Source organism: Peromyscus maniculatus, chromosome 14 (genome assembly GCF_049852395.1).
Source record: "Peromyscus maniculatus bairdii isolate BWxNUB_F1_BW_parent chromosome 14, HU_Pman_BW_mat_3.1, whole genome shotgun sequence".
Lineage (NCBI taxonomy): Eukaryota > Metazoa > Chordata > Mammalia > Rodentia > Cricetidae > Peromyscus > Peromyscus maniculatus.
In genome coordinates this window covers 32324574-32338394 of record NC_134865.1, presented here as the reverse complement: position 1 = coordinate 32338394, position 13821 = coordinate 32324574, and the positions used below count along the sequence as shown (strand labels likewise).

At 36.1% G+C, this 13821-nt stretch overlaps 1 protein-coding gene across 6 annotated transcripts in view; it reads left to right on the top strand.

Moving 5' to 3' along the window:
• Positions 1-13821, top strand: part of Dgkb (diacylglycerol kinase beta) — a 707644-nt gene that overhangs the window by 240978 nt on the left and 452845 nt on the right. For 3 of the 6 annotated variants that reach the window (XM_006983950.4, XM_006983949.4, XM_076550751.1), the window contains 2 exons: positions 6622-6654; positions 13493-13609. In XM_006983950.4, the coding sequence (XP_006984012.1) occupies positions 6622-6654; positions 13493-13609 (150 nt within the window). Of the gene's footprint in view, positions 1-6618; positions 6655-13492; positions 13610-13821 lie in introns of all 6 variants that reach the window. The other 3 variants (XM_016002476.3, XM_042260690.2, XM_076550752.1) reach the window with 1 other exon arrangement.

Here is a 13821-nt window from a genome sequence, read left to right as displayed (position 1 = left end):
TTTTCTAGATCCCAGAAACCCCATCCAAGGACTGAGGAATCTGGATGCAGACATCCACAGCTAGGCCCCCTGTGGAGCGCTGGGAGTCTAATTAGTGAGAAAGAGGGGGGTTTATATGAGTGAGAATTGTTGAAACCAAGGTTGGATAAAGCACAGGGACAAATAACCAAACGAATGGAAACACATGAACTATGAACCAAAGGCTGAGGGGCCCCCAACTGGATCAGGCCCTCTGAATGGGTGAGACAGTTGATTGGCTTGATCTGTTTGGGAGGCATCTAGGCAGTGGTACCAGGTCCTGGGCTCATTGCATGAGTTAGCTGTTTGAAACCTGGAACTTATGCAGGGACACTTGGCTCAGTCTGGGAGGAGGGGACTGGACCTGCCTGGACTGAGTCTATCAGGTCGATCCCAGTCCTCGGGGGAGACCTTGATCTGGAGGAGGTGGGAATGGGGGGTGGGCTGGGAGAAAGGGGAGGGGTACAGGAAAGGAGAGAACAAGGGAATCTGTGGCTATTATGTAGAACTGAATAGTATTGTAAAATTAAAAAAAAAACACTTTCAACGGAAGAAAACAGACTCTTCTGTATATGGATTCTAAAGGTTTTATTTTTCATATTTACATTTTAATTGGATATAAGAAGTATTTATAAGAAATAAAAAATAATTTACAGTCCTTTGGACTCACACAATGCATTCAACTGGACTTTACTAAAAGACACCAGTATCGATAGAACCACGTAAAAATTGTGTTGTGAGTGTGTGTCTGAGTCTACACATGTGGGAGCCCACAAAATTATGAAGCTTAGATTGTGAAACCAGAATATGAAAAAAAAGTTCATGAGAAACTAAAATGTATGTTTACCCTGGTTATACCCCCAATATGTTTTATTCTGATGTGTGAGTAAAACATAACTTTATCCCTCAAGCTTAGACTATGTGGCCCATTATGAGCAAATTGTTTTCTTTATTCTGATTTCCTCTTTCTTTTATATTTTTATTTTTTTCCTTTTACTGAAAATACTCTTATCACTGATTTTTTTTAATGTCAGTGACATACGCTTGCATGTAAAAGAAAGCACGCAATTTAAAATAGTTATATTTGTGTACTTTCAGAACACCACTGCAGGAAAAGTGTGTTGAATTAATCCATATTGTCCTTTAAGAGTGCTTCGCCACCACCACCGGCTATAGGACATCTTTTTAATTAGCTATTGGCATGGGAGGGCACAGCCCATTCTGGGTGTGACCATCCTGGGCTGGTGGTCCTGGGTTCTCTAAGAAAGCAGGCTGAGTAAGCCCGCAAGCATCCTCCCATCATAGCCTCTGCATCAGCTTTTACCTCAAGATTCTTACCGTTTGAATTTCTGTCTTAACGACTTTCAGTTATGGACTATAATGTAGGAGTGTAAGCCAAATAAAGCCTTTCCTCCCCCACCCCCCAAAAAAGAGTGCTTTGCATCATTTATTTTTTCTGAATATTTTGAATTCTTCATTAACATTTAAAGATATTTTATTTTTTAATCACCCAGAAAGTAGAAACTTATTTACAGAAGTAACAGAAGTATGTGTTTCTGTGTCTGTCTCTCTCTAACTCTTTCTGTTTCTCTGTCTTCCTCTATCTGTCAGTCTCCATCTCTGTCTCTGTCTCTGTGTCTCTGTTTCTGTGTGTGTGTGTGACTGTGTGTGTGTGTGACTGTGTGTGTGACTGTGTGTGTATGTGTGTGTAAGTGTGTGTGTATGTGTGTGTGTATGTGTGTGTGAATGTGTGTGTGAGTGTGTGTGTGAGTGAGTGAATGTGTGAGTGAGTGAGTGTGTGTGTGTGTGTGTGTGTGTGTGTGTGTGTGTTGTACCGAGAATCAAACCTGGACCTTAGTATGCTAGGCAACCTCATGACCGTTAAGCTACATATTCAGCTCCAATAACTTAAAATTATTTTTCTGTTATTTCAATACTGAGAGCACTGGCCAGCAAAATGAGTTTCTGTTTCTAACTCAAATTTGGATGCCAATCATTAAAATTTTAAAACATTGGTGCTCCCAATCTGAAAATAGCTTAGTTTGGTTCAATAAGAGAGCTAAATGGGATTTCCGATGTAAAAGCAACTTTCTAAAATTATGAACTTTCATATGTAAGTGTAGGCCTAATTTTGATAATTTTACTTTAGTCTTGAAATAACTGATGACTCTTTTAATGTGAGTACGGTGTCCCTATAATATTAACTGAAACCTCCAATAATTTCCACCAAAGATTTTTCTTTGTCCTGTGACAATTTGGATTAAATTGTCAATTTAAAATGATTACATATTAGAAAATACAAAGGCAAGAAATATCCTAATACATACTTAAGAATAATAGGATTCTAAAATTTCTTTGATATTAAATTGAACTTAATAAGTGCCCTGAAGGCAAATGCATCTTTTAAACTAATTATCTGTTCTGTGTATTCTATTTAATATTAAAAAGATACTGATTAAATAAAATCAATCACATTCCTCTGTAGTCACATCTCTCATTGATTAAATAAAAATATACAGTTCCTGTATTAATTCTAATTAAAAATATATTACATTGAGAATTATATACTGAAGATAATTTTCAAAACTAAAACATTTATTCTTTTCATCTTCAATATTTAAAAATATGTATAGAAGAGAGGAAAAGCAGTAATATGATATCTGAGTTTGTGTTCTGAGAAGTAACAACTGATTTTTTTTTCTGCCTGAGGCCTTAATGTAATTCAAGAAGGAGCAACCAGTGACATGTTAATTTACCTACCCTTTACCTACTCATTCTGATTCTAAGGATGCTCAGTGGTGGGGCAATTTCATCATTTTCATTCTTCAAGCGTCTCTCAGGAGGCAGAGTACTACCTCCAATGCACCAGCAAGGGGCCGGTGGCTTCCTGGTTTAGGTATTGATGTCTTCACCTGACCTGAGGTAGGCCTGCAGCTTTGCTGGCTTCTCTCTCTCATCCTTAGGTACTCTATTCCAATGTTCAGAGAAGTTCAGCCTGTTTCTTGACTGTCTCCATCTCCACACCTCCCTGCCAGGCCCACACACTCTGAGTCCACAGCAGTGGCCAGCTAACATCCCTCCGGAGCTAAGGAAGAGAGCGCCTCCACATTAGTATCCATAAACTACTAACTCAAGACAGGTGATGGCAAAGTGATAGAGGGGGTTTGAGTTCCTTTTACAATAATTCCTTTGTTTGCTTTTATGTCTGAACTCTTGGGTTTTGTTTGTTTGTTTGTTTTTACCAATGTGATATATAGCTTTGGCTTTTTTACTTTAGATCATAGCACTCAGACCCCCTGTGAGGTTAACTACACACGCGTGTTTCTTAACCATCAGGCACTGGCATGGTATCAGCACAATGGGAAAAATGCAATACCTGTCTGTGTCGACTCCACCTTGTCTGAATGTTCATGGGAACTAGTTCGTTTTTATCACTCCCACACCCAACTCTCTCTGCTATTCTTTTCCAGCAGCCTACTTACCTGTATTTCTTTATTTGGGGGAATAGAGCTTTAAGTCAGCATGAAAACATTGCTTGTTATCTCTCTCCTCTCCATGTACAGCCATTCCTTTTTCTAAACCTAGAAACTTCATTGCTTTTACCAGATAATATACATTTTTTTATTCTAATACCACTGAGAAAATAATCTAATGTATTTTTAAAACCAAGAATAGAAATGTAGCACATAATTTATTTTCTCACAACTATACAATGCTTACCAAACACATTACAGTGAATCCTAGGAAATCTTGAACTTATATTCAATCACTGCTATTATTTTTGTTATGTATTTATAAGTATTTCTTCATATGTGAGGCTATAGAGATTCATTTTAATGCATTTCAGATGAATGCAATGTATTTATATAGATAAATATTACATAACATGTACTATGTACACCTATATATGCATAATCTATATTACTTATTAATTTACATTTTTACAGTAAATCACATCTATTGTGATACAAAATCCCTAACTATTTCAGCAAGCACCTTCTACTATTAATCATGATTTTCTGCATAATGAAATTACTATACTTACACCTACGAAAATTAGTAGCAATTCTATATAATCACTTGTTATCCTGCTCATATTTAAGTGTGTGTGAGTATCCGAAATATAGGTTTCATTGCTTTCATTTGTTTATTAAGCTCTTAGAGGAATGGGGTGTCATTTTGGACACGTGCATTGTATTTGGTTGTTATCCTGAACAATTGATAGAACTACAGCCACCTCAGTTAGCTAGAAGCTTGCTTCCTCATACAAGACAAAGGAGAATGTGCTTTGCTAAGTTGGAAACCTCTTGCAATTCTGTTCAGGGTCTTTGAGAAAGGTCTCACTTTGGTTGCTCAAGAGTCTCACAATTCCCCAGCTCATAGCATAACATTGGTTAAAGATCAGTAGGTAGGAGATAGTTCGGTAATGTGGCTGACACATAGCTTTGAACTGGCTTTGGTAGAAAGGAACACATTTTACTCATCACTCACTGGCTTACCTGTTCCATATATTGAGAGGATTGGGAGTCAGGATTATTATTGAAATCAAGAATGTCTCAGTGAAAACTCAATCTACCATTAAAATAACATAAATAACTTCTTTATTTTTTCCTGTCAATGAGATATTTGACCAAAGTTCCTGTTTATAACTTACTGGTTTTTTGATCAGCAACCTATGGCAGTAGTGTTTGCTACTCATGCCATAGAAGGGTCTTCTAAACAGAGCTGTAGTCTCTTCTAGCTGTAATTTCTTCTAGAACTCTCTTAGACACATTTCAGCTGCACCAGATTCCTCCTTCTGTTGCACTGCACAGCTCTGAGGATGCCTGGGGTTTTACCCATCTTAGACATGGGTATACATTTATTATTTATTTTTAATTTCCTGCTCTTCCTGGAGTTTTACTGGTTAAAAGAGTAAAACAGAATTCTGTGTGTCTGTTGTTTTTAAAGTCCACCATGGCAAGCTAACATTATCTCATTATATGCATCTTCCTTCACATGACCTAGATCTCGGGAAATATAATTGTATGCATTTACATGAGAAATTCAAGTTTGAAAACATTAGGAAATTTTGTTCAAGTTAGAAAACAGTAGGAAATTTTGTTCAGTAAGGCCAACTAGCCTTGCAAAGTGGTGTTTTCTATACTAAGTTCCACAGAAGCCAGGGCTGTAGGCTTTTGGAATTAGTTAATCTTCTCTTTGTTTCTTACATACATGTGAACCCACACACAGACACATATGCACACGTATTTCTCACGTGACACAGAAAGTCATGGCAGTGGTAGATAATGGAAGATATACTATCATGAAGGTGAAAAGCTTTAGATTTAGCCTAATCTTTTTAAACTACTTTCAAATAAAAAGGTGGTACTTAGCCGGGCGGTGGTGGCGCACACCTTTAATCCCAGCACTCGGGAGGCAGAGCCGGGCGGATCTCTGTGAGTTCGAGGCCAGCCTGGGCTACTAAGTGAGTTCCAGGAAAGGCGCAAAGCTACACAGAGAAACCCTGTCTCGAAAAACCAAAAAAAAAAAAAAAAAAAAAAAAAAAAAAAAGGTGGTACTTATTTAATTATATATAAATTCTCTAGATTTATGAATAGTAATGGAATTTACTAATAATAATGTTTCCATATTATGGTAAGTAGCAAATACCATTAGTTCTGCCTGCATCCAAAAGGGACAGTCTAGCGGAAGACATGAGAGCATGCTGGAAAATGGAATGTTGGGATTGATGAGGAGGACCATATAAAGTTGTGGGGATTACTGTATGAAGGTCTACGCCAGCTGAGAATGAGTTCTTTCACAAACAAAGCCGTCTCTGGAGGTTTCTTGTCTCATAATGTTGTGCAGGACTTCCAAATTTTTAAAATATTTTTAATTGTTAATATGTTTACATACTTTTTCACCCTTCAGGTCCTTTGTGTCAGTATTCTGGCTTCTGGTTTTGTGTTTTTCTGGGATTCCTGAGTGTGTGTATGATTGGGTCTCTGTGTCTATATATGTTTCTTATGCTTTTTCGTGGGCTCTTTTCCTTCTGTTTGATTGTTTGGTCCTGTTCTGATGTGTTTGTTTTTGTTTTGTTTTGTTTTATAGTTATTCCCTAGAAGCCTGTTTGTTTCCTTATGAGAGCAGAGAGTAGGTAGACTTGAACGGGAGGGGAGGTGGGGAGACTTTGCGAGGAGCAGAGGAGGGCAAATTGTAATCTGGATATAATATATGAAAAAAAAAATCTGTTTTAGTGAAAAAGGAAAGGATTCCTAATGATTAAGCTAATGATTAAATTGATATTAATAAAGTTATCACCGTAATAAAAGGGTGTTCACAAAGGCAGTGGAAGCCTGTGTAGTTGGCAGGAATGCTCATCAGTGTAGCCTGAAAATGAAGTCATCCTGTGGGTAAGTTATTCCACAATCTGACATATTCTGCTTTGAGCATTCCTTATTTAACGGAAAGATGCCCATTTATTTAATCCAGGGGAACAAAAAAAAAAATACATGAAGAGACTGTGGTTCCAATTCATGTACCTCACAGATGTGTGGTTGGGTGGATTTTATTGTCAACCTTGGTTTTTCGGCTTTTATATAAACTTCTCTTTCTCAGCAGACTATGCCCACTGGAGGAGTTTCAGTTCCTGAGGTATGTAAGAAAAATGTTATAACTGTTACAACTAAAAATCATGATCATCTTAGATTGGTGCAAGGGATATTTTCAAAGATTCCAAATAATACATGATATTAACACTTTAAAATTAATGCAATAATGTTAATTTTTATATTGGACACAAAATTCTTTGTATTTTCAATTATGGGATAGTCTTAGAGAATTTTCAAATTATATTTGTGACAAAAATTAGAATTATCAGAAATTATGTGTCATAAAATATCTAGAGAAATTCAAAGTCACTTTTCAAAGAATATGAGCACTATACACCATGTTCACATATGAAATTCTCAATATCAATGGAAGGACATGACAAAAAATTCTAATCACCTCCAATCTTTGAGACTATTAGTATGCAGCACTTGATAATAATGTGCTGGGAAACTTTTGCTCAATAGGAGCAGCTTCACTTCCAAAGAGTGGCTAAGCAAGTATTATGGAGCATATGGCTTTGTTTGCAACTTCATTAGAGTACTATGAAGTCAAAAGTAAATGCCTTTTGTTTGGAAATAACTGTACATATTGCCAAAGCTTTTGGTTAACTGTTTAATGAAATTTTATGTTTTGTCATTTAATTAATGAAACAAAACTTTGTTCTATGATAATATCCCATTCAATAGTTATTATCATCTCTATAGGAACTGCTAATTGGGTTTTTGTTTGTTTGTTTGTTTGTTTTTAGCATGAAAATCAAATTTACCTGCTTGGGAATGAATTGTTTATAATACATGACTACTACAACAAAACACATTGAATCAGAGAATGGTTTAATTGTAAAAACCATACCTGTTCTCGCCTCCCAACAACAAGTAGTTTTGTTTTTTTTTGTTTTTTTGTTTTTTTTTAATAGGATAGGCTCCTAAGAATTATCGTAAGTCAGTTTCAATGAGAAACTCACTAGAAAATGTACTTGAAGATTTTTTTGAAATATGATGTTTATAATCTGAAAGAAATATGAAACAGTGTCTATAAGTAAATTGACTTCATTACTATCAATTTAATATAGAACAGAGATGCTAGATTATATGCTAAAGTGACAGACAATTTAAATAGTTGATTTATTGCTTTCGGAAGGGTGAGCGAATTGGTTTCACATCTTCATGTCCCTGATTTTATTCCTGCCCCTCCTGTAGGTCTAGCAAGTGGCAACAAATTAGTCTTCATCATCTAGTTTGGTTCATCTAGAAAGGTACCCATATTTGCCAAAAGTTGTGATTCAGGGCAATTGATTGAAAAGATTCCAAGTATCTGTTATTATGATATGCTATTTGAGTTTTAGAAAACAGAAATTTTAAGTTATTGTATTTTTAAAAGTCTTCCTATAGTATGTTTTATTTTCATAGTGAGATACAATGTTCTCTATAAAATTTAGTTTTTCCCTAACCCTCAAAATTATTGTATATATTTTATTTTCATCCATTTTGTTCTATAATATTCTCAGACCCAGATATGGATATATGCATGAGGGAATGCACACATGCTCACTCCAAATGCATCCTTAAGATCTATTCTATGGCATGACTTCTAACAAGTTACTGAAAATACATTTAAAATATTAAGAAACACAAAGAAATTACATATATATTAAGCATTTAACTTTTAAACTATTAATAACTGGTAACACCTCTTACAAAAGACCCAGAACTTTCCTATGAAGCCATCTTCTAATGAGCAACACACGGCATTTCTTGAATATAGCACAGTCTTGTCCCATGGCATTTTTTAAATGCTGGTTTTAGAGTATTACAAAAATCAAGGCATCTGTGTGATAGTTTCATTATTTTTATTATTCATTCCCCAACACAGTTGTGTCTACATATAACTGGAACACTCCCATTCCCTTACATACAGTTTTCAAAATGGTTTCTATCCAGAGCCTCCAAGCTAGTTTTTATATCAACAAAGCTATCAATTTATATCCTAAAATTGAAAGAGTGAATAATAATTAAATTTTAACTCCTCTTAAGAAAATAAAAAAGTTTACTTAAAACCAGCTGAACTTTTTGAGAATGCCACGGGAGTCGCTATGTTGAACTTTGAACTTAGTTAGCAGAGACAACAAGGGTAAGCGGTCCATGAGCTCTGTCTCCAGTCTTTAAGATACTTTAGATGGTAGGCTGTAGTTCATCAAGCTGATTTTCAGTTATGCATACCATGGTGTTATTTTGTGATTGCGTGGTCATATGTTAGAATAAAGTAAAAATTCAATTACTTAGACATAGGTACTCCCATTCTTTAAGTTTCTTCTTTCCACTTAGGATTTTTTTTTAATGGAAATACTGTACTATATATCCATCTTTGAAGTTATCTGGGGGTATATGAACCCTGTGTGAGATATGTAAACCCATCACATGGAGTTCACATCATAAAGCATGCCTTCACATTTGGGCATGAGTACCACCTAGAGCTACTTTAAACTAGGCTGCAGTTTCTTCAGATTTGTGGTATCCTCTCTCCCCAGGGATACACAATATTATAACAGCAATTTCCAAGTTAGGAGGCCTTGGTAAGCAGTGGAGGCACCAGGAGTGCTTCTCACAGCACCGTTCATAACCGAGCACAGCCTCAGCAGCACGTGATGAACTCACAGACAACTTGTAGTAAGGCTTTCCTCACTCTTTCAAATTACCACCACTTACTGAATTGTTATTTAGTACTAGTACCAGTTCCTCCATTTTCTCTGTTTATCCTGGCAGAAATCCTCCCACTTTTAAGGTGACTTTGCAGTGGGAAATAACGTGCCTAAGCTTGCACAATGATAAGCAGCAAGGCATGGAATTGGGTCTAAACGCAATGCAAATGCCTTTGTCCAGAGTTACTTTTTTTTAAGTAGATGCTTATTTAGATTGAGAAGTGGGGGCTGGGAAAACAGTTAGGTGTTTGGTTAAAAGCATTTGCTCCTTTTGCAGAGGGCCCAGGTTCCATTGCCACCATCCACATGGCAGCTCACAACCCTCTGTTCCACTAGTTCCACGGGATCTCACACCCTTTTCTGACACCCTCCTCTGACCTCCGAGGCACACACGTGGAACACAGATATATATGCAGGCAAATCATATATAAAATAAAATTAAAGATAAAGAAATAAACCTAAAATTAAGAATTTAATAAGAAATAAGAAACAGGTATCATTAGATTTTATGCCATTCCTTTTATTTGTGCTTAACTTTTATAATTAATTTAATTAATATTTCTGGCCAACAACTAAATTTTACTATAGCTACGTAGGATTCCCAATAGATTTCGAGGCTTTGGCTTTCTTGAGTTAAATCTCGCCAGTAAAATATTTAAACTGTAGAGCAGGTTCCTCCCAAGGCAGGTATAGCTGTGGAGCGGTTTTTTAGAGTTGATTTGTGTCTCAAAGCTGTTAAATTTGTGAGCCCTGATGTATGGAAAAAAAGTCCTTAAATACCATAAACACGCAAATGAAATGATGGGTTAAGATCACAGCATTTCAGGGCGGTTCCTGTGGCCTGCTCCAGTCTCAGAAAGGGCTGTAATCCCATGCAGACCACTTGCTTGGCAAGTTCTGGGATCCAAGTGATGGCTGCTGCTAACCACAGAGCGCCTTTCTTTGTGGCTTTGTATGAAGCCCAGTGCTCTGCGGCTGCCTGTTTTTCATGCTGAGATCGCATAGAGAAAGGAGAAACTCCCGCGCTGGAGGCAATCATCGCTTGCTGCTCATAGTTATCGAGAGATCGATAGCAGCAGACTTAAGTATTGTCATGAACATCTCTTCTGAGGGAGCAGTTTTCACCAATGAACAAACCCTACACTCTTAGAATCAGCATGGGACAGAAATCTTGTTTGTAAAGCATGTATTTAAAACGAGGTCTTTTTATTTCGTTTATTCCATCATTCTGTTTTCTGTGAATGGTGCCTGGCTTTTCTGCTCTGTTTATTATGATGATTATTCTCCTGGAATTCGAATACAATGCATTTCCCCGTTAAAATCTGTTTCGTGACTGGCGGAGTCAGAGAATCACAAAACATTGAATTCTGTGTTTAAAATGTGCATACAAACACAAGTAGTTGATATTTTAAAATGCTCATATATCAATAACTATATTTTCTACGTTGTGGTTAAATGTTCTATATTCTTTCTTGGTCTTTTAGAGTAGTTCTTTTCAGTGTTTGAATAATTTCTATTGACTGAAGCAATAATTTCCCCACTCTTTTTCATCTAGGATAATTTATCTGGCAGAAGGAAACTTGTCCTAACTTGTGGTTTACAACTCAAAAAGTTGAACAAATGAAACTGTAGATTAAAAGCCAAGGCCAGCCCGCTCTTGTTCTCACAGCATTTTCCTGTGTGATGTTAGGGGAAAATGTGGGAAGCTCTTCCTGAAACTGAGTAGTTTTAACATTGTAAATTCACTTTCTTAATATCGAAATGGAGTTTGCCAGGTGAGGTTAATGCACTGTTAGACTGGCAGGTGAAACAGGCTGGGTAGAATTTTTCAAGGATGTGTTTCCCCTCCTTGACCTTCATAGGACCAGAAAACGAGTAAGGGTTTTCTAAGTGGACATTAGACCCCGTGTCTAACCACCATCTTGGTTAACTTACGTTGCATACATCAAATACCACAAACATGTCAGAGAACTCCTAGACAGGTTGGAAACAGATGTTAAACAGAGGAGTATTATAATAAGCAAACACTGGGGGAAATTAAGTGATTCGATTCTCCTGACTTTTTACTTACAGTCTTGATTACTTTTCCAAATTCATCTAACTAACATTTCTCCCCAAACCAAGAAATACCCTTGTTTTTCTTAATATATGTGTTTTTAAATGAATGTTTACCATTTTACTATTTGGTAAATAATACATGGAAATACACAAAAAAACAGCATGTAGCTTTTTTTGTAGTGTGGGATTTGAGAAGCTAGGCGAGTGCTCCAACACAAGTCATCACCTCCCAATCTACTGAAGATTTTGGAAATTGCTTCATAGATCACTTTTCTTGTAAATAGATCTCAAAAATAAAATTCCATCAGCTGAAAACTGAATTTTGAATTTTAATTTTTTAATGTTTCATAATTTTGTGCTCTACAGCATTTATTTATGTATTTAAAAAGAATATTTCTATGTAAGAATGTCCTTCCAAATTACAGAAAGGAAAACCCCACATTAACAAGTATATAGAGCTAATACCACATGTGTGCAAGGAAGTGATTGGAAATGCGTGGGCACTAAACCAGTAAAATGTCCATGGCCAGACATTACTTATCAATTAGCAGATTGTTTCTTATTGAAACCAGATATTACCCAAGAATTCTAAATGCAATGTTTAATGAACTTTAGAAATTTTAGTGTTTAACCTTAGTTGCCACTCAATTCTTTATCTATTTATCTTGACTTATCAGACAGTGATAAAGGTCTGTGTATATCAGTAGGACAACATCCTCTTCCATATGAGACTTTGAGTGAAATCCTCAGCACTATGAAATTGGTATTGAAACACAGCTTAAAGGAATAGAGAAACCTTCTATCATCAGGCCAGAGAACTGGATATCAAGACCAAGTTTTCAAAATATCCAGAGCCAGTTTTCCACAGAGTGAAGAACAGTTGCAGAAGTCCTGAATTAGAAGGGTGGTTGCTGTCCTCAAGGGGCAATGAGGATGCCAAGGCAGTTGTATAGAGCAAAAGGGAGTGTGTCAGATTGTAGAGTATTGACTATGGGAAGGAAAGATAAAAGGATGTTGGTTCACAAGGTGACTCTCACAAAAATGTAGGGAAAAATGATAATATTATATTTGCTTAAGCCATTGATGAGTAGTGTGTAGCTGTTTAAGGAATGCTAAGTATTTTGGGTACATACAGGGAGAGACTGAGAGGGCATTTATATATAAGAGCTAAGTTTTAGGATGATACATGAATTGAAGTTATGCGTTTAGACATCTTCATAAAAGTGAAGTTAAGTTACCTTGGAAGCAAGTATGTACTGTCAGGATGATTGGGTGAAGGCAGTGGCTTACTACAGATCCTGAAGTGGACCAAAGAGTAAGCAAAAGAGACTGAGACAGCACATAGTGAAGTATCTCAAGAGACATGAGCAGGAGCGGTATCCTCAGAGCAGAGTGAGGCAAGAGTTCAACAAGTAGGAGGACATTCCTCTGTCACAAGCTGTGCTTTAGGCAGAGAAAAACACCATTCAATGGATCAGTGAGAAGCTTATTGATAAATTGAATACAAGCTGAGTAGTGGTAATAATTGATGATTAATTTAAAAAGAGTAAGAAGAGAGGAAAGAAGCAAACAATTCTTACTCTTACACATATTCGCACACATTATAGGCATATTTACTTGTTCTTCTCTTTATTTCATTATGGAATTAGAAGGAATAGAAACTGAATTTCCCAATACATAAATCTCTAATGTACACAGTAGCTTCAAAATTCATCATTCAGTTAGAAGTCATTTTCAGTGTTGAATGTATTTATAAGTACTAATTTTAGTACTTAATCTCAAAACATGTAAATTTAATCTATCTGATTGATAATGAAAGTAATAAATTTTAATAGTTCTTACATACCTTTAATAATGGGTGCTTCCGGCATTACAATTTTGGTTTCTTCCCCATGTTGTTTTTTTAACTGGTAGAATATTTTGATCATGTTGGTATAAAGTATATTGATTTGGTTGAAAAAAAAAGCTTTTGTATTTTTCAGAACACATTCCAGATTAGCTATTTGGGCCCAAGTTCACGATCATGGAGGTCTTTCAAGCCTCCCTTTAACAAACCATTTCTGACTCTTAATTTTTAACATAATTTGTCAAATATATTTTATATATGTTTTTTCTTTTTCACAGGAGAAACAGTCAACAGCTAAAAAGGAAAAAGGCAGCTCCCAGCAGCCCAATAAAGTGACAGATAAGAACAAAATGCAAAGAGCTAATTCTGTTACTATGGATGGACAAGGTTTGCAGGTAAGGCTTTTCAGAGTCCAAATTACAGTAGCATTCATATTTGTTACTTTCATATTCTGAGAAGGGCATATGTTTGGTTATCAACACATTCTCTCATCATTTATATTATCTCAGTAGACTTCTTCAGAACGATCATTATTAATTTATCAAAATGTCAGTCTTATACTTGATTGACAGAATGACATTCTGGGTAGATTAATCATTCATAATGT